Consider the following 26794-nt stretch of genomic DNA (forward strand, 5'->3'; position numbering starts at 1 on the left):
GTACGCTGTTGAATTGGGTACTAAATGAATAAATCCTATTGACTTCAATGGAACTGCCGCGCTAGATTAAGTGCGTTGCTGAACTGGGGCTGTAGGCCTTAATCCTGAAATCTTCTCCATGCCAGCAGACCCCCGTACCCATGCAGAGTTCATTGTACGATCATATATTTAGGGTTTATTCTTCCCCTTAACCTGCTCAGTGCTTAGGTATTATGGTAACTGGTGCTATATATAAATTTCACAGATGGACAGGCAGTACTTAGCTCTTCTCCTTTGGGTGGACATTATGACAACCTTAGATAGTGGTGTAAAAAATATAATGCTTTGGAATCTTCTGCATATCATAGTCTGAAAGCTCTCTGTTAATGCATCTGCAAGATCTCCTGTAATAATAAATAGCCATACAATTTTGGAAAAGTGTTGCTACTGAATATAAGCCTAGGTCAAATGTCCTGGTCTGATCAATCTGGGACTTTGGAAGTCTACATCTACACCCTAATTTAAGGACTGGCTACTTTCTCTACAATGTACTCAACCAAAAGCCTAGATCCTAAGACCCCATAACTTTGAAACTCAGATCTGCATGTGAATTTTGTATGACATTTCATCTCTAGTTATTCCAATTTATAATTACCCTCCCCTGTTTTATTACTTTCTATCTCATTTATGATATTTGCATAGCTCCCAATTACCATAACATCTAGGCAACTTCACTAAGATTTATCTGCTGTTGCTTTTAGAAATGAAACCATGCAAGCTGTACAATAGCTTCCTTTCAGGAAGGGGGCTGGTGAATATCACATTCACTTGAGTAATTAATTGTCCCATTATTAAAATTAAATGTTTTGGCACTCTACTAATAACATCCAATCAACCCTGAGGGTATTTGTAATGCCATGTTGTTTTGTTAAATCTGTTGTAAAAATTCTTCATTATTGATGTATTTCCATTTATTATTACTCAGCTGTGATACATTCAGTCTATTATGAATAATAACTTGTGTATATATATTTTTTTAAATTGAGGCTTTTTGTTCAGTATACTCTAGTGCAGATAGGGAATGCTTTGAATTCATTTCTTCAGCTTTGCTATAACTGTTTGAAATGAAGGCAGTGGGACATGGGGAAATGAACTAAAACATGATGGAGAAAAGAGTCCTTACAACACTCGTGATAAACAAACCCACAACAGCCATATCCTCTGTTGCCAGTGGAAGACAAGGTCTTTAAACAGATTAAGAGATGTACAAATGTATAATCGGAGACTTAAAGATACACAAGTGACATTTCCTTGCTACTTTGATGTTCTCTTAGCAAAATCTTTGAAATACAGTTTTTTCTGACTGCTAATGATCTTATTGTGTCAGCATTCTACTCTTTCTCTAGGCCCTGATCCTTCAATGAGCTCTGCGTGGGCAAAAAATGAGATAAATTACTCTAGAAAGAGACAGATCTCAGATTTTTGGGACTTAACAGTAAAGATCCTAAGAGTATTTGCTGGCATAAGGGGTGGAACAAACAAAGAAGATAGTGCGGAGACTCTATTGCACTGGTGACTGTTGATGGCCCCATTTGTTCACTTAATCACTGTTGACTTTATTCAATTCTCCGTACACCAGGTGCTCTGCTGGTGAGGGGGAAATTGCTGATTGCTAGATGAGAGGAAAGAGAAACAGCGATGACTACCAGTGCATGCCAGTAAGGGGGAAAACAGTAAGTAATTGCTGGGCATGGATTCAGAGAGATCTCTGCTGGCATCATCATTCATTAGCAGGGTAACCTGCTTTGGGCAGAGTCTAAAGAGATCCAGAATGGGAGATAGCGATGAGATAATGCTTGGGATAGGTGCAAGTAAACACACAGGATAACATTTAAGTTCTTTCATAGTAGATGTTCTGACCTGGGCATTTATGCTGTGTTAGTAGGTGTGGTATCTTCATAGATTCACAGAGTTTAAGACCAGAAGTCAGCATTAGGTCACTTACAGTATGTCTACACAGCGAAGAAAAATCCGTGGCTGGCCGGGGGACACAGGCTGTGGGACTGTTGCATTGCTGGGTAGAATTCTGGGCTCGGGCTGGAGCCTGGGCTCTAGGATGCTGTCCGGTGGAAGAGGGTCTACACAGCAATGAAACAGCCCCGCAGCCTTAGCCACGCAAGCCTGGGTTGGCTGACATGGGGCAGCCATGGATTTTTCTTTGCTGTGTAGACAAACTTGTAGTATGACCACCTGTATAATTCAGGCCATTAAATTTACTGAGCCCAAATAACTTGTGTCTGGCTAAAGACTATCTTCCAGAAAGGCATCTAGTCTTGATTTTAAGACAGCAAGAGACAGAGAATCCACCACTTCCTTTGGTAGTTTATTCCAGTGGTTAATGACCATTTCTGTTAAAGATTTGTGCCCCATTTCTTGTTTGAGTTAGTCTGGCTTCAGTTTTCATCCTTTGGTTCTCTCCATGATTAAAGAGTCCTTTACTACCTGGTATTTTGTCCCTATGAAGGTACAGATACATTCTAATCAAGTCACTTACCAATCTTCTTTTTTATAAGCTAAACAGATTGAGCTCTTTGTCTCTCACTATAAGGCATTTTCTGGCACCCCCAAATAATTTCTCTCTCTCTTTTTTGTACCCTTAGCAACTATGTCTATTCCTTCTTCTTTTCTACTCATAAATTTTCAGTAGTCCATGGCTTCCAATCCTATTGTAGAGGCCAACACTTTGGCATAATTTTTTTAGGACCCTGGACTTCACTGAAATTTCTCACACTCTGAAGCTTACTTGGATCGAGACATCCAAGGGTGCACTGCAAGCCAGACTTGGAGGAAACAGTCCCCTGGGCCCAGCAGACAGGTTGAGACTAGAGCTGGTTGGAAAAAGGAGTTTTTCCTGTGGACAATTTTTACAAAAATATCACCCCCATCCCCCACCCAAAATACATTTTTGTGTGTTTTCCATAGAAAATTTCAACCTTTTTGGTGGAAAAACTAAAGTTTTTCAGCCAACCGCCCAAAAATTTTCTGCTGAAAAATTTCTATTTGGAAATGCTGTTGTGATCCATTATGGGATTTGTAGTTCAGGTACGTCATGCTCCCGTTCTCCTATATGAGCTGGGGTCCAAGGCCTGACTACATCTCCCATGATGCTTCAGTGTCTCCCTTGCTGAATCGTCCTATTATATCACGGGAGATGTAGTCCCACTGGGGAACCCAGCCCATAGAGGGGAATGGAAATGACAAATGCGTAACACAGCTGCATTTCCCAAATGACGTTTTGGATTTTCAGGCATTTGGGGTTTTGATGGAAAGTCAAAATTTTCCATGGAAAGCACACACTTTTTGCGAAAAATGTCATATAACAGAAAAATAGTTTGGTCAGCATTTTTGACCACCTGAATTGCAGAGTGGGAATGGGAAGCTATTGAAAAATGGTGAAGGAATAGTGAAAAGGAAGCAAAGGAACTAGTGCAGGGCTGTGGGAGGGTAAGCAAGCTAGGGGATTGCTGGATGGCTACAGAAAGGGAGGAAGAGCTAGGGGGACTAACGGAGGACGGCATGGAAGAATTTAAATATAGCTGAGCTCTTGGGGACTAAGAGGAGAGTTGGATGGATCTGACCCTTAAAGATGATTTAGATTTAGGCTGAGGATCAGGCTAGTTCCTACTCCCTCTTTTTGTTATTTTTAAATTTAAACTTAGTTTTCGTTTCTACTGTTCAGAACTCAAAAGAACCTTGGCATTCTTGAAACTTCTGTGTTTTTCAACATGATGCCTTTTAAAGTGACCTTCACTACCTTTTTAATAGTAAAGTTTTCAGGAGGAGGGGAAAACCCACCACTAACAGAATTTGGGGTCATCACACCTTTATACTTGTCAACAACCTGGAAGCTCCTAGGTAATGAAATGGCTTTGTGACACTGCATCCATCAGGCTAATTGCTAAGGTTTTGTTTCCTTCATTTCCAAGAACTAAACTGCTTCCGAGGTTATATCCTTAACTGTCAAAAATAATCTGAAATGTGTAGTGACCCCTTACCCACGATGGGTCATCAGCAGGGATTGAATGTTCAACGTTCATTATTAAAAGCTTGATCCATTACCCACTGACTTCAGTAAGCATTGGACCTAAAATCACAGGCCTTTACTACTTGATGGGGCACTAGAGGGGGAGGGCTCCTAGTTACTACCAAGGATTCTTTCCCAGGTGTCTAGTTGATACGTCTCGCCCAAATGCTCAGGGCCCAACTGAGAAGTGGGGAAAAATTCTATCAGAGAACACATGGGCTATTCTGTGCTCAGAATATGCATAATGGGCTTGCATTGGAGTCCACGGAAATTTGGCTCTTAATAAAAAAAATAAAAATAAAAAAAGATAGAATGAACAGATTGTGTTGCCCGTACCAATGTAGCAGGGAAATCCATTTGTGCAGCCTAGGGTTGAAAGAGATGTAATCTCTTTGGTATTTTGTCCCGTGTACTTGTAAAGTGCAAGTTCACTGCATATAGGCTCTTCTGCTTGGAGCACGTCTCGCTACTTGTTATAAAAGTAATGATTCTGTAACAACCTCTCTCAAACATTTATGATGCAAACACAATACAGTGTAATAAGTATTTCTTGTTGTTATTTCAGTATTGAAATTTCCCACTGGGTTGCCTTGTGATCCATGAGCTATTAAGAAGGGCTGTAAGCAGGTGAAGTTCCCACCCTGCGCTGCTCATAATATATACACACTATATATAACCCCAGTTTACCCTCTCCACTCCTTCCTGGCATCTTGGCTTTGTTGATAACTTAAATAGCAGCAAATATGTAAACTTCATTCTAGGTTTTCTCCCTAAGGTTGTCTATTCTTACAGCTTTCCCTGTAAGACCTCCTCAGTCCCAGACCTTATTTCCCTCTGCTCCAGAGACTCCCAAGTTCTCTTATAGCCTGTTTGGAGCTATAACAAGGTCCACCTACCAACATAAGTGAGCTATAATTCTTGTTTATCTTGAAGCACTTAAGGTTTTGGTGATTAAAAAGAAGATCTCTGCATTCCTATGCAGGGTCCTAGAATCTGGCACACTGTTAGAGCCAATCGAGCACTCCTGATATGCCTGTTAATGTGCTGGATATACTTTCTGTTGCTGTACTGAGACTTTTTGGGTCCTTCCAAGTTCTTTGCAGCTGGATCTAGTATTGAAATATAAGGAGAGCCAACTCTATGCCCAATAGGAGACACGCAAAAAGAAAAAATACACAGTCAGCAACAGCAAATCCAAGTACTAATGCATAAGGTCAATTAATACTCAGACTAATGGAGGGGTGTTGCCAAAAGCACATGTATGCAACAGGTTGTTGACTCCCATTAAATATATTGGCTACAGCGGGAGAGATGTGGATTAACTGCAGAACAGTTGCTTACATGAAGGAGGTCATGGCTAAAGATGGCTCTCTGGTTATTGCCTTTTCCTGTTAAACCTGCAGCAATTAGGGAAGAATGCACCAAGACAACAATGAGGAATATTTGGAAAGACAACTGTCTCGCCTGCCTGACACGCTCAGAAGATGGAGGGTGAAATTATTCAAGATATGCCCCACTGATGCACAACGACCTGTCTGTGTTTTATTCTGATCTTTCCTTTGGTCCAAGTTAGAAGCTCAGTTATTAGCCTGATTCATACAGATATCTAAGACTGTATCAGCAATCTTTCAACTCAGTGGGAAATGGGTAAAGCGCCAGAGATCTCTCTTATTTGCCTCAGTTACTGTACTTGACCCTTCCTCCAATTTTGTTCAACCCAGCCCCACTACTTAATTTGGTGAATCTTTGCAAAAGGGGCTATAAAAGGGCCCCAGGGTGCTTTATGGCTCATAAATTTGTTACCCTACAATCTAATTCTTTCTTTCTTTCTTTCATATAAAATCTACTCTTTGATTGCACATCTTCGTGTGGAAGGTACTTTAGGAAATCACTGGCAATCATATATTGTTGGACGTAATGAAGAATTTAATAAGAAATGTTGCATATTTTGGTAGCCATCACATATCTGCCAGTATAGTTTCAGGGTAAATTTGAGCAATCTATTGGCCAGAGCCACTTAAATTATCCTAATCCTGCAGTGTAGGCTTCAAGCGCACTTAATTTCTAGTTAAAAGAAAGTTTCCAGTTTAACAATCGGATGAATTTTCAGTAATGTCTGAAAATCTTTTTCTTAAACACGCCAAAGGAGCTAAAGACGAATGTAAGCTACAGAAATGTTTTTCTACCTTTTGATACCAGGGACCAGCTTGCTGCCTTTCTAAACTGTGTCAGGGAGATCTTGGGGACCAGCACTGGTCCATGGACCCTTCACTGAGAAACACTGAGCTAAAGAGATTTCTGACACCAAAACACCAGTTGAATGAATAATTAGTAGTAAATCGTTTATTTGGTGAAATTCACTTTGTTTTCCTGTTAATGACTTGTCCAGGAGCATCTTATATTTTTCCTCAAATGTATTTGTACCAAAACCCTGACAAATATATTTGGAAATGCTGCTGCCATGCATCGTGAGACATATAGTCTGACTGGTGACCTTGGTTTCCCCCGAACCAGCAACTCCCTGAGGCATCATGACAGCATTTCCAAATAAAATTTTTTGGGTTTGGGGGAGTTTTTTTTTTTTTTTTTTTTTATGAAAACTCAACATTTCCCATGGAAACAGACGCTTTTTGCAAAAAAACTTTTTTTCATTGAAAATTCAATTTTCTTCCAAAAACCATTTGCAGTGGAAAATTTTCAACCTGCTGTAGTATTCATCCAGCTTCACCAGTGTTGCAGTCCCTAAATGAGAGTCTGTCTGTCTTGAACTATGCAAAATAGTTACATCATGGCAAAAGCATACCAATAGCTGCTCTCTTCAGCCTTTTTTTGTTGCTGGTAGTTTGAGGTGGACTTCCCGCTTCTAGGCTGTGTTGAGGTTGTTGGGAGAGAGTATCACACAGAGACTGACTGGTGCCAACTGGCAAAGGACTCAGGGTTGTTTACAAGCAGCTCCTGTCTCAGACCTGATAAACTCACTACCTCTAATACACCACTTTCATACTATTATTCCATAGAGGGTAGCATGTGAGGTCTCTACTGAAAGCTTGTATCGTATCGATACTCGTAACCATGGCAAGATGTGTGTATGGGTCATATTTAAGGAATAATGTAACTATATGGAAAATTATGCCTTTATGGTCTTGGAGTAAAAGTTAGTCAGCAGGGAATCATATGTCTCGGTGTTGGCCCATTCAGGTGGCAGGAAGTTGTCACCACTCCCTGGCTAGCGGGCTATGTAATATATTGCTTAGTGCACGAACCCAGAAAAGTCAGTGGAAAACCATCAAGGACAAACTATAAACATTGAAACTACCTGGAAGTGAAAAGGAATGATAGGCCAGTGAGTGGAGCATCCTGTTGGGGAATAAAGACAAAAGACCGATTCAGTATATCACAGGGTGGAGAAAGGCACTCTGGATCCATTCACTGAGGAGGGGGTGCTTCAAGAAAGACGGGATTCTGTTTCCTTGTGGCTAGCAAATACTGGAAAAGGCTGTACTTTCAGGTGAGAATCTGCTCTGTTGGCCAGGAAAGGTAACTATTAATATGCCCTAGCCCTAGTTCACATTTTATTATTTTGTTTTGTACGTAACCATTTGTTTCCATCACTCACGCTGGTTTCTATTTGAATTTCTCATCTTTCTGAAATCTGTATTACCGTGACTGAGCTCAAGTGCTGTGTGTGGTACAGGCATGGTGGGCTAAGGTAAAATGGGTAAGCTGGGATACACTGTTCCTCTGTGATCAGAGGGTCTGGGATTTCTATGGTTATCCAGTGATCAGGTGCTGGACACCATAGGAGGACACTTTATAGGGACCCAGGGGCTGGGAGCATCTATTGTCAGGGCAAAGACAGGGTTGGTGTAGCCCAGAGGAGAGTGCTTGAGTACCTGACAGGCAAGTTGTGTTAGGGAGTTAACACCCCGATGATACCGGTAAGATTCCCTCACAATGGAGGCAGGTGGCGGGGAGGTGACTCTCAGCCCTGGGTGCCCTGAAAAGCGTCACAATGGGCTACAGAATTGGAGATCAGGTGTGTGGTGTGAAACCCGTTGTCCCAGCCACAGTCACTAGCGTTATGAAGTGGGGTGGATCCTCCACAGGAACACCCCCTTTCTTCTTTGCTGACCGTTTCAGCTGTGAGCTCAGCCAGGCAAAGGATGGGTTTGCATTCTGCAGCTGCTTCAGAGGTGGAAACTCTCCAGATGGAAGCGAGAGTACCCTTGGTGGTGACTCTCCATCTAAGGAAGCACTGGGTATTTCATGTATCAGCTACAGAAGCTGCTTCCTGCAGGACAGAACTCTGGATTCTTTCTTATGCCATCTCTGTAAAAGGGCAGAATAAAGTGCTGTGTCCCCTTTCCCACCTAATGAGTTAATGAGAAACATGTTCACATGGCTATAAATTTAGCAATAGGGACTCCGGTCACATGCCAAATGTGAGAGGATGCTGGGTGCCACCCGTTCTCAACTGAGCAAGAGTTGGGCTGGGTAGCACTGTGAGGTCTCCTGAGAGCAGGAATGTCTCTAGGCTAGTAATGCTGCCAGCCTAGGTGCTCTGAAGAGTGCCAGGAAATGCCAGCCCCTTACTACACCTGGTTGCTTCCCCCTACGAAAGGGTTACACAATGACTTGCCATTTCTTTTCCTTTAAGGCATAATCTCTTTCAAGAGTTCCTGCCTGAGCAGTGAACCACCAAGGCTATGTCTTTAAATTACCATTAATTAAGTGCTCAGACTCATTAAGATAGAGTCGCTTTCTCTTTATTGCAGGTGAAGAGGAAAAGGTCAATGTTTCTACCACAAAGGGCCTTCCTCAAAAAGACATAAAACATTCAGTACAGTAGTGTGAATACAAATGAGAGCGGGCCTTGTCTTGCAGACCTTACTCAAGCAAAAACTCCAATTGAAGTACTGTGTGGTTTGAGGTCTGGCAGGGTCAGGCCTACTATGGGTATTTTGTCCCTGAAGGTGTCGTGCTCCTCTAATGCTTCCGAAAGTGTTTCTTGGTGATTGCAACTTACGTAAGTTCAGGACAGAGGTACGCAGGGTGAAATCCACCTGCCTCACACCAAGCTGGAGTAAATCAACTTGACAGTGGGGGGCTATCTTGGGGCAGGGAGAAAGGAGTATATTCCTTTTCCCAATTTGCAGATATAGCCAGCCCTGCAACCTGTCCATAGTTAATAAAGGATGTCTACTGCACATGCCCAGTGCTAAGGTATGTGGCTGCTTGGATTAGTGTAATCATGGACCTATGGGCTATCTTAACACCTCCCTTGTGTACACATAGTCCAGCTGTGTCTCATTTAGGCAGTGCCATGTGCAGTGTTGTTCTTACCTCCCGCAGCGAAGTCATCTTATTTCCACCACACTGGGGCCCTCTGTGACCCTGCTTGTGATAGGTAGATTTTGCTCAGACTGATCATGCAACAATTCACCAGCAAATTTGACAAAAAAGCGACCTCCTGTCTATAAACAAACTGTCTGTAGTAGAGCACATCACTGATTACCAGATGGGTTGATATTTACCCACTCTCCCAGAAAGCCTTTGCTTGTTTCAAAATATTTTCCCTTTTTTGTATGGCACACCCACAATCCAGGTGTTGCAATCCAGATGTTCTGCTTCATCTCTCTCTAGGGAGGATTCCATTCTGGTGGCAGGATACCTCAAGCTTCACTCTGCTAGCAGTTGGATGTAGATTTCAAACATCTCGACGTTCAGGGGATGGTTAGCTGTGGTATTTTAAAAATCATTATAAAGACAAGGATTCACAGGCCTGATTTTTAAAATGGTTAGGTATGCAGTTACATGCAGAAATCCATACCTGATTTGCATGTGCAGTTATTGCAACTGTACATACAAATTGGGTAACCCCGGACACCAGTTCTGGCCTGTTGTGTGCCCTCAGCTGCTTGATTTGTGTATGCACCTAGTCAATTTAAACCTCTGACCCTGTGTGAGGAGTTGAGATCTGGATTTTGGATATCAAACTAACCCCAATATGTGACTGCTCAGGTTTAGGGATTTGGTTTAAGCCCCTCTCTAATTAAATGGGATTTCAAAAGTCAGTGTAGTTGCTTTTATATTGGAAGTATGATTATGGAGAAAACATGCAGATTCATTTATGTTTAAATATTTCATTGTGTGACATGACAGCCAACATGAATGCACAGCTTGCTGGAACTGCTGTCTGACTGGTCAGCATTTAAATATCCAAACCGGCACTGAAATGGTGTTCACTATACTCCTTTTGCTGTGTATATAAAGTTAGTGCCTTGGCAACACAGACTAATTTATCGGAGTGAAATATTTTAATTGGTAAGTGCTGGGAAATTATCTATTTAATGAAAAAGAAAACCTATTTATTTTTGTAATGTGCTGCTGAAGAAACTAGTTCCCAAGTAAATATATTTAAAAAAGGATTAGGATTTGTTTGCATAATTACAGCAAGAGAACTGCTATGTATGTACAAAGTAATGACAGGGAAACAAACTCTCTTTCTCATTCTGTGTTATCCGTGTATCAAGTTGGTTTGCTGTTTAAGGCTATTTAAGCTTTCATAAACTCAGTGAGGCAGAAAGTCATTAATTACAGGATTAAGATGTGTATGTGTGTGTATATATATATATATATATTGAGTGTATGTGTGCGTGTGTGTGTGTATATATGCATCTGTTTTATTGACTGTACTAAGAACATATGGTGGTGTAAGAGCCAAATCACCCCTGTAATTATTACCCAAGTGTGGCTGGAAGTTGAGGACACGATTCAATAGGTGGCACTTGTCTCTCGGAGGCAGTGCTTCAGCATGAATGTAGAGGTGATGTCCTTTGAGTGAGATGCAAAGGAGAGACCCTATAATACATTTTTATAGAGAGCACTCAAGGGATCAGTTCCTCAGCTGCTATAAATCAGCACAGTCAATGTGGCTACATCGAATTACACTTGCTGAAGATCTGGCCTGAGGTATTTTGGCCTGCATCCTGGCCAAATTCCAGTTTGTAAAATGTTTGGCATAAAAACATTGCGCCAATCGACACAGCTCCACGGAGGCTGCTGCTCTAGCCACTGAAGGTGGACCCTTTACGCTAGAACATGTGGTGTGGCTGGGATGAATTCTGATTTACACCAGCTGTGGATCTGGCCTACAAACATTTCAGTTTCAAACATCGTTTCAGTTGATTACAGCAAACTTGCTCCTTTCCTGTCCATCCTAAATCATTGTAGGTTATTGCTATGTAACTGCCATTTTTGACTGGGGGAATGGCTGTCCTGCAATAGAGGGTGACGAACCGTACCCTAGGTTGTGGTGGGCATTGCTTATGCTGTAGGTGAATTGCAAAGAAGTTTCCATTGCAATCTCCTGGGATGCTTTCCTAGTAATACTTTTCTGCAACATTCATATACTGGGATGAAAATGTTCATCTCCAGTCCCTGCTTGAAGGTGAAATTCCTTCCTTCAGCAAAAACCATTGCAGTTAGAATCTTTAAACTGTGGCATGGACATAGATCTCATTTAGGTTTGGTACTCAGTACTAGTGCTAACATGTCCTGGCTCAGATGCTCAAAGCTGCCTAAGGGGTTTGGATGTTCAGTTTAAATTAATGGGAATTGGGCGTTTGGATCCCTTGCGCAGCTTTGAACATCTCAGCTCTGATGCCTTGTGATTTTATTAAGAGTGCATTTTGCACTCTATTAAATTCTCCAGGCTGAACATTGCTAGGTAAATGCAAAGGAGGATTATTTTTCTAGGACATCTGTATTCTGCCTATGCTAACTCTCCCCCCTCATGAAGAAGACACTGTTATTTGTTTAGTTCCTGGTGTAGTGACAAAATTAAGCCTGCAATCCATCAGTCCTGAGCTTGGCTTCTCTGAGCATTCATCATTCTGAGATGCAGAAGGTTTTAATCTTACTGCTCTTTCAAAGATTGCTCTCTGAAAAGAAAGAATAGACAAAGTATTATAATGAGTCTTCTGCTTGTTTTTCGTGTGCAGGGAGAAGATGCCATTCCACCATGTAACGGCTGGCTTGTTATACAAGGGGAACTACCTGAATCGATCACTCTCTGCTGGCAGTGACAGTGAACAGCTAGCCAATATCTCTGTGGAGGAATTGGATGGTAAGGAGCCTTGTTTGAGGTGGGAAGGGGGTAATTAGACAATAGGAAAAGGCAGTCGGTGGGCCTGCATTCATTTTATTAGTTGCGTAATCTTAAAATAACTTGAACGTCATTCTGAGTGTGAAGTAGAGAATAAAATGTTTGTCTGAAGTGGCACAGCTTACCAGATCTAAAATGAGGGGAAGGCCACAGTCTAAAGTTGTATTCAGATCTCAGGTCTGATTTTAGCTTCAGTCTCTGTCCTTCCACCTTCAAATAAGGCAAGAGCTTTTAAAAGAACAAGAATGTTCTGTATGGGCCAAATTTTGTAGGAGAAAGTTAGACTAACATTTTGGATAAAGATGCTTTGTTCTTTACACAGGGCCAGGATCTGTCTTCCTAGATGTACCATCACATCTGGTATATGGCCATTAAGCAAGCAGTTTTCTGTCTGTCTATATCTATTTATCTAGATAGATATGTGGAAGCTGAATGTGGCTCTGGGGCTGGAAAAGTGCTTTGCGATTGACTTCTCCAGGTCAATGATTCAGGTCATAAGCCAACTTTGAATTGATGAGGGTTAGAAAGAAACTTTTCTTGTGGGTAGATTATCCCATAAACTACCTACTGTGGAGTTTCTTGCACTTTCCTCTGCAGCATCTGGTATTGGTCACCATCAGAGACAAGACACTGGGCTAGATGGACTTGGGGTCTGATTCCTCTGTTCTTGCCCAGGTAATTTCTAATTATAAGTAACTACCGTTTGATGGCTCTTCTGTGAGCAACATGGAAGACGTTGAAGCTCTTGGTCTACTTCCCAGTGGACCTTTTGTACAAGCTCTGCAGAGAGCTTAATGATTCAATGAGCATGGAAATGGAGCTAGATAGAAACCGTCCCTCTAGAACAGGGTTTACACGTATTGGTGGGGCAACATGCAAGCAAGCCAAGTTTTATATGTTCTGAGAATTAATCAGATCTCACTTACAAGCTTGACAAGTCTGTTTTATCTCTACTCTCTGTAAGTCAATTTTGCAAGCTGTACATTAATTTAAGCTAAGAAGACAAAAAGTACATTCTCCAAATATATTTGTTACAATGATTTTTCCCCCCAGTGGGAATTTACTATACTTATTAAAGGTAAGAAATATACAGTACCTAATATAAAACACTTTAAACACAGTTTAACTAAAAATGTCACTTAAGGTACATCACTTAAGGGAAGTGTGCAGATTTTATAGCCACACTCTGTTCCTTATAAATTTGGATGAGAGTTTGGGTTTGGTTGATAATATCGCTGACCCGGCTTGCCCATTGTGGGCTGCAATAAGGAAGAACAATGCGGTTAGGTAAAGTTTAGATGCTCTCATAGTTGATGATCAAACAGGTTAGCACAATGCAGACAAGATGGTAGTGGATTAAGTCTTGCTCAAATGCCACTCTGGAAGACTTCGCTGCTACAGGCTAACCAGGGTATCCTATTTTAATTCCTCTATAGCTCACAGGCACCTTACTTCCTAGTGACTGAGGAAGGAATTGCAACTTATTTATTTAGAAGATTTGCATTTAGAGGCAAGCAACCAAACAGAAAAGCCAGGTCTCTGCTCTGAAGTGTTTACATATCAGCATCAGACAGAAGGCAATCTCTCTGTCAGTGCAGTTTGGCCTCTTTGTGGTCTTGAACTGGAGTAATCTGCAGTGAAGACACCACTGATCCTGTAATGGCAGAAGGACTTCTGTGCCATTCACCCTCCCTGCTGCTAGCACTGCAGGGAAAAGGGGGCCTGGCTGAAGAAAGGGAGAGTGGCCAGAATACTGCTGAGATGTGCTGATTCTCAGTTGTATTTTCACTCCTCTCAGGCTGTTTGCAGCTGGCCTTCAAGTGGCTCTAACATAGCACAGGGAGACCAGCCCCGCACAGAACAGTGACAGACCAGAGATTTAGGCCCTCTTAACCACCGCCACCCTACTTTGCAATTTGGCCACCCCCCCAATCAGGTAAAATTCATGCATGTTGTCACTGGGTGGACTCCATTCTGATTTCACCGGCTATTGGTCATCACAAAATTCAGCCCAGGGAGTGAAGGTGCCTGACCTAAACAGAGTCAATCTGAATATGAATCACTGAGTTGATTACTGGTAATTAATGTGAAATGTCATGAATAAGTGCTGGGTAGCTGGCTTATAAAACCAGTGGCAGTTGCTGTGAATGTTAATACCATGTCAGCTCAACATGGTTTGTGTCTTATTGTAATTGTGCCGTTGCACTGGAGAGCAACTTATTTCATTCATCTCTGTTCACAAAGATATCCCACTCACTCTTGAAAATACAGGAGTCTGAGCTCTTTTGCTAGTCACCCATTTATTCTTTGGCTGTTAGACATAGACTTCTCATTAGAATTTATGTATAATTTTTTGACAGCATTTTGCTTTACAAACACTTATTTTCAAAGGCTTTATAACTTTGCCGTGAAGATTTGTCCCAGTTTTTAGCCTAGCAGAAAAGATGTCAACCCGGGGGCATTTTTTTTCTTAAACAAAAAATTGGTGCTAAATTGATTCAGATCCTCTTAAGCTGTAGCAACACAGAAGGATTTTGTAGGTGGAAATGCTTTCCTGTGCACTGTGTACTAAAATATAGCTTAGTTATTTTTTAAAAAAAGGATGGAATTCCTTTTGGCCATTGTTATTTTTTACCAGCAGTAAGTATTATTTTATTATTTATTTGTGTTATTGTAGCACCTAAGAGCCCCAGCCAGAGACCAGGACCCCAGTGTGCTAGGTGCTGCACAAACATACAACAAAAAGACTATCACCTCTCCAAAGAGTTTACAATCTAGGTAGCAGTTATTAAGCTGTTTTAGCTTTGGGCATTAGTGAAGGCATATGCGAGTTATAATGATGTTCTAATGGCTGCATCACAACCTTTGTAACATAGTAACAAATCTGAAATTAATAATACAGGCTGGGATTTTCAAAAGGAGCCTCTGGGAGTTAGGCACTGAACACCCATTGACTTTCAATGGGAATTGGGTGCCTAAATCCCCTCCAGTGCCTTCAAAAATACCAGTCACAATATGCTAAAGCCTTAAAGGATTGAACCTTCTTGCATAAAAGTTAATGGGAATTTTGAGTGGGACTTCTTGCAAGATTGGGGACCAAATATCCATCTGATCTGTTAGGCTTCTCTGGCATCATGGTAGCTTCTAGAGTGTTTGGCTGAATCCCATTCACTTCTGTAACAGATTTTTAAAAGTGCGTGTGATCAGTTACTACTGTGATGAGTGCAGTATAAGAGTCGAAGTAAAACCAAATAGAGTAGAATGTTATTTTTGCTGAGGGGTAATGTAATGAATTCATACTTGCATTGTTGTTATGGGATCCACAGGGTCAAACAGTGCAGTATGGTATGAACATCAGACAATTTTTAAATTGTTCAAGGTTACACATTTTTAATAAGCGGTAAAGGTGGGCAGAGATTCTGGGTTGTAGGGTAAATAAGCACATCTTAGTCTGTCCACATGCCCAAGCAATTCTTCCACCTCCTTTCTGGCTAGTCGTTCTCTTCCCATGAGAACTTCTCAGACTTTTGTCAGCTGTCTGTCTATTTTAAATGCATTCTCTTTTTCCCATTCTGCTCTAAATACTATCGTGGCAGCACAGAAAATAGCTTGAAGCAATAGTTTGTTACTCTTTTGATTCTCTGGTTATTCCTCATAGTGTTATTTGCTATTTGTGGTCCCATAGTAGCTTGAGAGTTTTGAGAAATTCTTAGGATTGCAAAGGAAATTAACTTATAGAAAGCTACATTAGGTGTTGCCAAAATTTGTAACACAAAGTAAATGACAAAGGTGAAACTGACATGCCATCCATAACCTGTCTCTTGGGGATTATAAAGCAGGGGCGGGCTTCTGGTGAATGTTATGTGCTATATGGTCAGCAATAGCTAGGCATGAGAGAATAAATTAGGGCTAGAGCAACTACTTTATCTATGAATTTCCTGTCTATTGTTGATTCATTTCAGAATTGTAGCACTATTTGCACATATTTCCTTTTAGAATCGGCTGCTGCCTTAACGTTACAAATTACCAAGAAAATATATATATATATATATTCTTAGCAAAAATATATATATATATTTTAATAAAAAAATCAGGGGATGGAATCATCATTGCAAGTTTGAGTCATCCACCCACACAGGCACTCTCTAAAGGGTATCGTCAGCAGGCAAAATGTTCCCATTGTAAGAGTCTGACAAATATCACCTGAAGGGAAAATATATGCATTTTAGGTAAACTTTGTAAAAGTCTGTGTGTGTGTGTGTGTTACACACACATCTCTATCTCACCCCCTCATCCCCCCTACACACACCAGAACAGAAGAGCAGCCATTAGAATGGAAAAATGTCATGATAACTCAGAGCCTGGCCCAAGTCACATTAAAGTCAATCGGCACTGGACGTGAACCCTCCATGTCATTATAAAGCACAGGGACATATGATTGGACAGGATCTGCTGGGTCATCATGTCCAGTCCCCTGCTATCACAGGCAACTACCCCACAGAATCCCTTTTGTAAATTTATCAAGCTCTATCTGGAAATCAGTCAGGTTTCTTGCCCACACCGCTCCCACTGGGAGGCTGTTCCAGAGCCTCGCCCTTCTGTTGGCTGGAAACCTTTTTCTGATTTTCAGCCTCAGTTTAGTCATCCCCATTTTATACCCATTTGTTCTTGTGCCAACATTGTCCTTCAGCTTAAATAGCTCTTTGCCCTCCCTGAGATTTACTCCCTGATTTATTTAAAGCATCTTGAAGTAATAAGGTATTTCATCCAGAGATTTAGATCATATGGCCTCCACCATAAAACCTTAGCTGTGCCTGTTAGACCTTCTGTAGACTGGGGATGTGCCCCGATTACAGACATCAGGCTGGCTGAACTGGTGCAAGCTCTAGTGTAGTGAAGCTGAGGGAAGTTCCATCAGTACAAATCATGACTTTGCCTGTCCAAGCTAGACTTGCAGTAGTGGAGCTATAGTAAAGGCTGAAACTGGGGAAAGTCCCCAGTCTAGACAAGCTTAGGTCAAGTGGCCTTCAAATGAAGAGCTCTAGGACTTTCCTTGAATCAGAGCTCTTACTCAAGGATTATTTTGTTTGCATTGAAGACAAACATGCACCATAGCACCTCCATTCCCAGGCTTCCACCCCTTTCATTGCCAACTCTCTGCCATTGTGGAGTGGGAGCAGTACCTGCAGAAGCAATTTTAACCAGGTCACTTGTATGCTGGGCTGCTGCATACGATACAACAGCGAGTGGCTTTAGAGTATAATTGGAAAACAGCTCATGGAAAAATGAAAGGGCCTGGTTAAATGCTGTCCATATGCACTTCGAAATTAGATGTTGGCTCCCATATGCCAATAATCCAGGCAATGAAAAATTGGATGAGGATATATTGAGGCAATAGTCATGTATAAAGAGTCAAAGTTGCAGCAGGACAATAAGGCATTAGGATGATGCAGATTATACCACAAAATAAGCTCTCTTGGGAGTCAGGAACGAAACCTGTGGACCCCAATTCTCAAACTGAGGCACCTAAACTTTAGACACACATGTCTACAAATTTTGTCCATGGCTGTTAAAAATGAAGGCAGAGGTCAGGATTGCTCACTGTATAATGGGTAGCCTCAAGAAGGTCAGTTTTTAATGCATTTCAGATATGTTCTATGCCCTGCAAAGCACTAAGACCCTGATTCTGCAAAGCTCTTAAGCATGATCTTAACCGTAATCCCATCCCTATTCAGCAAATCACAAAAACAGGCACTTGAGTCCCATTGAACTGCTTAAGCATTTTGCTGCATTGGGGCCTGATTTGCTATTGGCTACCAGGAGGACTTGATGAAAAGGACTGTTGCCTCTGAGAGATGGGAACCACAGTATTATTCCCAGAAGTTCCTCCCTGAAAATGATTCTTTTAGAATGTGCCTGTTTTGTGGCCCCTTTGCATTTGTGGCTATTTTGATCATCCTGCTGAGTTCTGGTGGCTCGAGGAGCAGTTAGAGTATTGCTAGTCTTAAAATCAAGCTGATTGCACAGTATATTTGCAGTTGAGACTTATTGTTGCAGAGTGAGCTGCTTTTAGGTCCCCAGAGAGTGTGAAACTTAAGTACTTTGGAGAAGCAATGTACCAGCACTCAGAGGGAGGAAAATCCAAAGGGGATATGACCTGTTAGATGCTTGGTTGACACATGGACCAAAGCTGAGTGAGTCTGCCTTTCGGCCATGGAAAAAAACAGCCAGAGGAGGAGAGGGATAAAAGCGTTTGGGGGTCCAAGGACCGCTTCTGAAATGGCTAAGCATGACACAGAAGGAACTAAGCTGAAATGCTAGCCGTGCTCATGTTGCATTAAAGGCTGGTGCTCAGATTAACAGCTTTGATGCACAGCGTTGAGGGTGATAGCAACGGAGGTTTCTCAAAAGCCTGTATTTCAGTGTGGGCTCTGGGAGCAGCCTGTTAATTATGTGGATGAAATTGTGTAAAGTTCCTTTTCTGTTTCTTGGAATGCTTGTAAAAGAGAGGTTTATCCGTGGATTCCCCATCATGACTGATCTGGGCTGAAAATGGAATAATTTAAGTTTTAAATTGTGTTTAAATACTGTTTCATCTTTGTGGCTATAAAGCCACAGTGTCATGATGCAGATACTCCCCCGACTGGACCTTGGGTATCTCTGATGCCTGTGGGGCTTTTCTTTCCAGTTTCCCAAGTATAAACATATTTTAATTACAGTGTGCATTTCTTCAGTGCCCAGTCGCTTCAGGTTTGAAACAGCTTCCGTTTAAAAATCATAAATACCAGCACGGTGATGATAACTTCTGTATAATATTGATTATTTTATTATGAGATGCACATTTGCTCCTGAAAAAAGCCCATAGAATGAATACCCACAGGAAGAGCATACATGCACAGAGAGAGATTGTGGCTACCCATTCTGGCCGATGTTCTTATTTACTGTGGGCTTAGGTTGGAGAGTTCATTTAAATCAGACAAAGAGAGGACACAGCAGTGCACTGCATGTATAATTATCCCAATCTATTTTATCTTCTATAAAATTAATATGGAGTCTATAGATTCTGGTGTTGTTTGGGTTTGCTTGGACGTTTATACACTGGCTCAAAGACATCGGGCCTAATTCTCCATTGAGCCGCACCTTGTATAGCCATTTACACCAGTGGAAGGTAAGTGGTAAAATCTACCATTCTGATCTGGTAGCATTTTACACCTACTTTGCACGGAGCTGTAATGCAATCCGGGTGCTTCAGACAGACACACAATTACTAGACAGATCTCTCTCTCACACACACACTCACAGGGACTGTAATTCAGTTCCATAAACACAGGCCTTGAGCACTTGAGATACAGGAGCTTTCGCTAACAGGAGTAACAGCTCCCAGCCCCTCACAGGCACCCGTCAATCACTCGGCCACACAAAGCCGGTATGACACAACAGTGACCCTTCGGGCTAGAAGGAAGTTGGGCTCTGTAGGGAGCCAAGCTCGTATCTTCTAAGCTGTGGAGGCTGTGATGTCTCGGGGAGTGCTGTGGCCAGAAGGCCAGCCCTGTGCTATATGAGACACTAAGGACCCTCAGCAGGCAGGTGGTAAAAAGCTACAGCATGGAAATTGTGGAGCGGGACAAAGCAGCTCAGGTTTCCAGTCTCAGATGTTTTACTGCCTAGGCCCTGGCTGGCGGTTCTGTATTTGCCCAACGTGGCAGGTTGCTAAAATATTGCGGCAAACCTCACAGCGTTTGTGTATGTGGTGGGGAAAGGGGTTGCAGGTGCCTTGCGTTAGAGGGGAAAGTGCTTGCTCCTTTCCCCAGAACAGCCCCTCTCTCCCGACGCCAGAATCCTTTACTGTAAGCTCATTCACCTTGGCTTACTGCCCCAGCAGTCTATTATAAAGGAAAAATACAGTTAACACACATCACAGCCGTCTCTGAGGGGAGAGCTCTGACAGAGAGAATTAAGAAACTGACGATCAGCTGCCAACAGATGAGAATTGCTAGGGACACCATCTGGAAGATAATTAAAGAGGTTATGTTTGAGCTCTAGCTACATCACTGTAGTTATTGGTATCGGCTGGTCAGTGGGCAAGTCCTCTGAGTGTTACTAGGGTTAGTTATCCTCTGCAATGAATCTGAACAAGGATGGGGTACGGAAGGGGGCCAGTCTACTGGAGGTAGCAAGGAAGGAACCAGTATAGGATGAACATTGCTAACCCTCTGTGTACAAGACAGTTTTTAGAAAAGACCTGCAGTTTGCATGAAGCCACTTTTACGTCTCTCCTCATTACTTTATTTAATCTCTTGCCTCCTAGCGTGGAGACAGGCGTGCGTGTCTCCTACTGGGAACGCATCGTTGTTACGTTATCCCTCATGAGATATGCATTGTTGTGTGTGAATATTCCTCTGAATTTTTGTAAATAAACCCAGTTCATTTTTACCTGCCTGCCTTTCTTTGGAGCAGCAGTATTATAACTAGCTCTCTGCGTGGCCCAAGGATCTGTGTGCAGAGCTGCTGCCTGGCAAACTCAGATCAAGCTCTAAACATGCTTTAAAAGTCCCTTAAATTAGACAATAACACATTGATACCATTTTACTATGGACCTTTAAAATACATATGTCTAATCTAGACCATTCATTTTCCAGGTTCCGTCCAGTTCCTTGTCCTAAACCCACGGTTCACCTCACAGCTGCTCTACAACATGATTCTCAGCGCATGTTGCTCTAAAAACTCACTGGGCCTAATCCTTAGTTAACAGCAAAGCCCCTTTACAGCCTCTCAGAAGCTGTGGAGCTCACAAAAGGGAGAGTGCACTGTTCTGTGGCTATTCTCTGCTTCCCAGGCAGACCCCTGAATATGCAGGGTCAAAGGTGGCTTTAAGCTACCTGTGCCTCCCTCCTGCTGTTCCTCTCCCAGGTGCAGAAGCAAGAGAATAGAGGATTGGGGCCAATGTGTTTAGCCAGCATCCAGTGCCTACATCCAGAGGCTCAGACCAAGGTGAACATTTTCTAGCATCCCTCCCGTATGTTTCAGACACTGCGTAAATTCATTTGTGATCAGTACTGGTTGCTGTTGGTTGAAGTGCCTCTCCTTGTCACACAGGAGTCTGTGGGGTTTGATTCTGCTTCTGCTCCCTGGGCAGATAGGAGCTGTGGGGGGGGGGAGTTCTGCAGGGACACAGATTTCAGGCTGAATACACTCAGAGATGGTTAGAGGGAACAGCTGCTGAATATCCTGAAGGAGATTATTTTTTCCTTCTTACAGAACAAGGTCTCCCTACTGTTGACCTTTTAAAAACTTCCCTCTTTGATCCTCCTTTGTCCCTCTCTGACCACTCTTGGTGGGCTGCTGGCTCTGTTCCTGCCAAGATAGCCCCACTGAAGCCAACTACTTGCACAAGAGGCTGTCTCCCTCCTGAGCTGCAGGTTCAATAGAGGAGGAACGGCAGCCTGATGGGAGCAGCAGGAAGCCTGCAGAACTGAAGTATTCCGACCAGCTGACTGAAGATTCTCATTTGCACTTGGTATCTTAGAAATAGGGGACATTATGTTGCTAAGTTGCCTTGGGCAAGTCTCTTAGCCTCTCTGTGCCTCACCTTCCCCATTTGTGGCTGAATAAATCTGCATTAATACTCATCTCATTCAGGATTTGTTAATTTGGGGGGGTGGGGGATTCTCCTCTCACTTATGCCAGTTTAAATTGGGAATCACTCCACTGAAATCAATGATGCCAGACTCGTGTCACGCCCATGAAGTGTGTACAAGAAGACTCAGGCCCCCAATATGCTATATAAGTGCTTAATCAAATGGCCTGTTCTATTTTCTGTTCTATGCCGTATCGGTTCTCATACCAACTGCCATCTGTCTCGTCGCTTAGGGCTTTCATATCTCAACCAAAGTCCTGGGGCTGCTGCAGAGTGGACTCAGGAGTTTCAGACAAGACGCAGTTAACAAAGAGGCAAAAGGAGGATGAATGTTACTAGAGTGCCCTGATGAATCTAAGCCAGAGCTAAACTGGAGCAAATGGAACCTTAATCTTGCATGATTTTGGGGCAGAATGAGATTGCATCAATTTATAAAATGTGGGAAAAGGTCCTACATGCTCAGCAGTGGTTAGGATGCATATTTCATGTTTCATGGGGAAATGACTTCTGTTCGGTTAGCTGTACCAAGTCAAGGGCACCTCTGCGGTACTTCTGTACTAGCAGGGTTCCTGCTCAGAATAGCATGCACTGTAGTGTATCAATTAGCCAGCACACTTTGCCTGTTTCCCCTTCAATTAGCATTATTTTAAATAATTAATACTTGAAAGTAAACGATGCTAATGCTGAGAACTAGCTCTATCTCAGTCTGTTTCCTGGGTTGTCTGCTGTCGGGTGCCCCTTAGAGTTACAGTGATCAATGTTTTAGCCACGCTGAGTTAGCTCACTGTGTTTTTCAGCCCGTCAGGTTTAATCAAGTTGTAGCAAAACCTAAGTCAACTTCCTCAAGTCCAAAAGAGTCACCCTGCCAAACTTAGCGAACTATGATTAGACATCTGTTTGCCACAATGTTTAAGTGCATTTCATAAAGCCAGTCTAAAGACAGGTTTCAGAGTAACAGCCGCAAAAAGAAAAGGAGTACTTGTGGCATATAAAGAATAGATTTTGCCTCATTACTAATGAGATCTGGCAGCTACAGAGCAACAGACTGGGAGCCAGGACTTCGGGGTTCTTGTTCTGCACTGAGACTTTGTGAAAGTCATTAATCGCTTTGTGCTTCAGTTCACCTCATGGGAGCAATGTTTGTAAGAAGGGCAGAATAATATTTATATCCCCATTTGGGGTGGTACACGATTTCCCAGATGTAGTATTCGGAGGAATGCCCCTTTTCGGCAAAGTGCTTAGCTTAAACATGTGTTTTTAGTGGAAAGGCTTAAGTCCTTTGCTGAAATGGGGTCGAAATGAATGGCACTGTGTGAACCTCTGGTTTGCATTTATCCCCTGAATGGAGGAGATGGGGAATCTCCAGAAATCCAGGGAAAGCTTTGCCTGTATCTTCCACACATGATCCTTTTTAAAGAACATGTAAAAAAAAAAGATAAAATGTCAAGGTTCATGGTAACAGCTTCAGTTTGACTTTCAGGGCATCTGTTATGCGGCATCATAAAACATCTTCAAACCTGCTGTGTTATTGGTTAGAAGCCATCGCAGGCAACTGCTGTCCATAAGTCTGTAATGACACATTTTGATTATGATTCTCCCTCCCCCCCAGTACTATTCTCCCAAAACTCATGATAAAGTACATTTGTCTTCCTGAGGGGGCAGGGTTGTGACTCACATCTCATGATTGAGAGAGCTACGAGTCACTTAGCAAGGCATAGATCCAGAGGAGAGAAGCTAAGTACGCTATGCTCAGAAGAGTAAAACTAATGGACTGCATTGTGTCTTGTACCGTTCAGACCCATCTTTCCATTCTCCCTGCAATTACAAGGCTGTGGGAAGCATGAGACCAGCTGTTGTAAAAGCTCTGTATCCAAGTTTACCTAGCCCGGTCATGTCATTGAGAACAATGCTTCATTGAAGGCAAAGAAGGGAAAATAGAAAAACACACAGTAGCTCATCCCAAAACGAAATGAGAATAGATGTGAATGGCCAGAGCTAGGAAGCTGGGAACAACTCTGTGTTGTTTAAAAGGAAAGGGGCTTTCTTTTTTCACTGATTTCAGAGTAGGGTGAATGCCCAGTAATATACAGTGCAACCCACGTGGGGAATCCAGCTCCTATCCAGTGCAGCCACTGAAGCACACTCCTTCCTGGTAGTTTTGTCAGATTATTTGCAAAACATTCAGGAAGGGGGAAGAGGAGAGGGGTGGAAAATTGGTGGCAGGGTTGTGGCTGGGATAGCTTTAAAGACAGGGGAGAAAGAATAGTGGGGAAGCAGAGAATCATCTGTGAGAGGGAAGCAGGATTCTCTGTGGTGGAGTGGGCAAGTTTCTTGGGGGCAGATTGGAAGAGCAAAGCAGGAACAGAATAGCCGGGTGCGGAGGGGTGATATTAGAGTCAGAGCTGGGATGGGGAAGCAGGGAATATTGGGGGGAGAGATTTGGGAGCCAGGGCAAGCTGGACAGACTTCTGGAGGACACAGGCGAGGGAGCAGGTGGTTGGTAGCTGGCTAGGTGTGATGTCTGGGTACTCATGTTCCATCCTACAGGCCCCCCCGAGCAAGATGAGCTGGCAGCCAGGACTGTGGGCAGCAGTTGTTGGCTTGTGTAGGATTGCTGGTGCATCCAACTGTCAGACAGATGGTGGGGCAGAAACCCATCTGGGAAGAAGCTTTTCCTGGCCTTGGCTGGCTTCTGAAACATCCAAGGGTATTAAATGAAAACTTTGAATTCAAAGTTTGCTTCTGCATGCCCATGAGTCCCGAAGAGGTGCAATTAACCCTATGGCTAATATATCACTGGGTGGGTATATGGCTCCCTCCATGTGACAATTTCAAGTACTTGACAAACATCAATCATCCAAACAAAATAGCAGACCTGTGTGCCAGGCAAGTATCCTCGTCATCATTTCACAGAGAGGGACACAGAGAGTTTGAGCACCTTGCCTAGTCACACCGCACAGGAGAGGCAGAATTGGGACTAGAACCCAGAACTCTGTGTTTGGTTATAACAGGTTTTACTGTGCATGCTTGGGTTAAGGTATTTGTCATCTGTACTAGCCCGGTGGTGTAACAGTGCTGTGGGGCACTGGGTTCATCACTTGCCTCATTTCACTTCAAAGGTGGCACAGGGTCAGTGGGAGAAGCAATTTCTGTATGTGTATATATATGAATACATATGAATTTTCCATGCCAGCGCTATTGATGTCAGAGGGAGTCTAGAAGTGGAACAGGTGCAAGGTCTGCAGTGCTGATCAAAAGGAGAATCATCTCGGTAGTATGTGAAGTGCTTTGTGATGGTTTGCCATTCGTAATGCTATTACATTGTAGGATGAGTGGGCCAAATTCACTGAAGTTAGTGGGATGACACCATGAATTTGGCCCAGGGCTATTCTGCCTCTGAGTGAAATTAAAATGAGTTAAAAATGACATTTCTTTTTGCATCCAAAGGTTAGGTTAAAGCACGTGTCTGTGGTGCATGTAGGTGTTGCTGTTACACTCAGTCTTCCAAGTTCTTTTTCTTAGTATGTGAGCAAATGTTCAGTTTTGGGAAGACAAGTGGTGTATGTTTTGTTATACAGAATTCGGTATGGGGGGACTGTGACATTGAGCCCCATATTCTTCATAGCGATATTAGTATGATATAATTATATCATAATTATGATGTGTTTTATGGAAGATAAGGCATGTAAGGTGTCATTGGAAAGGTTATGGTTTGCTGAATATGATTATCCTATTTGTATGCATATATAATTTTTTTTATCCGAAGTTATGAGTATTGACTATATATTATTCACATGTAGCTATCCCTGGGCAAAGCCCACTAGGCAAAATGCTCTCAGTCTAGATGGCTCACTGGGAAGGGCCCATTCAGGTTAATGAGCCATTAGGAAGAAATAATAGGCCTTAGGAGAAGCTCATCTCCCACTTGGTGAGCCTTCCTGTGAACGCTCCAAACAGTCAGTAGGGGATGGCTGTTGTGACTTTACAGGGACATGTGACCATGTCACCTGGTGCTGGATTCCATCTTGAGATGTCAGAATTTTTCCACTGACTGGCATGCAAAAACAGCTGTGAAACAAAGGGTTCCTGCAATATGCAAAACCTATATAAAGACAGGGGAGTAACATCATCTGGGTTCTTCACTGACTCCCCACCCACGGAGGCGCCTAGAAACACCTGAGGAAAAAAGTCTGAACTGGGGGAAGTGCTGGATGCAGGCGAAAAGGATTTTTAGCCTGTGAATGGAACACCTGGGGATTCCAAGCTACAAACAAGTGCAGCTTGCCTCTTAAGAATCTGCTTGTATCATCACTTAGGATGAGAATCTGCCATCCATATTGTGGCAAAATACCTTGTTCGCCGCAGTAGGCTCAGTCCTTTTTAACCTTGGAGACTCAGGATTGGGACAAGGTGTATCCTTATAGGTGGCCCAGGGTCCTGCTACTCCTTTCCTCAGTCAGTCCCTTGTGCTTATTTTCCTTCCCTTCTGGGGAGCGAGTGCAGCCTCCCTACTGGGAAGGTTTGGTGTCTTGCTGCAAGCAGCCTACTGGCAGCTTTCCTGCTCCTCTCACTCCCTCACTCTCCCCCTCCTACCATCCAGGAGAGGGTTTAAAAAGGTCCCAAGTAGTTGGAGTCAGCTGAACCTAATTGGTTCCCTAGCAACCCCTTTTCTAGCTGAACCTTATTGCCCCCTGGTTCTCTCTCCTCAGTGGATAGGAGGGGCCTTTTAAACCCCTAGGACTAATTACTACCCCCCTTTTTGTAGCTGTTTGTCCTGGGTTTACCACATATCCCCCCTCCTCCCCCCCGCTCAACACTATGCGGTTGGGCTACTTGGGTCGGCAAACAGTGCACTCTTGACAGGCCATCCGCATTGCCATGTTGGATTCCAGACCTATGTTGTACTCTGAAGTGGAAGGGTTGAAGC

At 42.8% G+C, this 26794-nt stretch overlaps 1 protein-coding gene across 1 annotated transcript in view; it reads left to right on the top strand.

The window, feature by feature from the left end:
* The window catches only part of CALN1 (calneuron 1), a 184476-nt gene that overhangs the window by 7580 nt on the left and 150102 nt on the right, over nt 1-26794 (top strand). Inside the window, exon 2 of the mRNA XM_048824173.2 lies at nt 12067-12191. Coding sequence (XP_048680130.1) covers nt 12074-12191 — 118 coding nt within the window. The 5' untranslated portion in view covers nt 12067-12073. The remainder of the gene's footprint in view (nt 1-12066; nt 12192-26794) is intronic.

The sequence above is a fragment of the Caretta caretta genome, chromosome 17, assembly GCF_965140235.1.
Source record: "Caretta caretta isolate rCarCar2 chromosome 17, rCarCar1.hap1, whole genome shotgun sequence".
Taxonomy (NCBI): Eukaryota; Metazoa; Chordata; order Testudines; family Cheloniidae; genus Caretta; species Caretta caretta.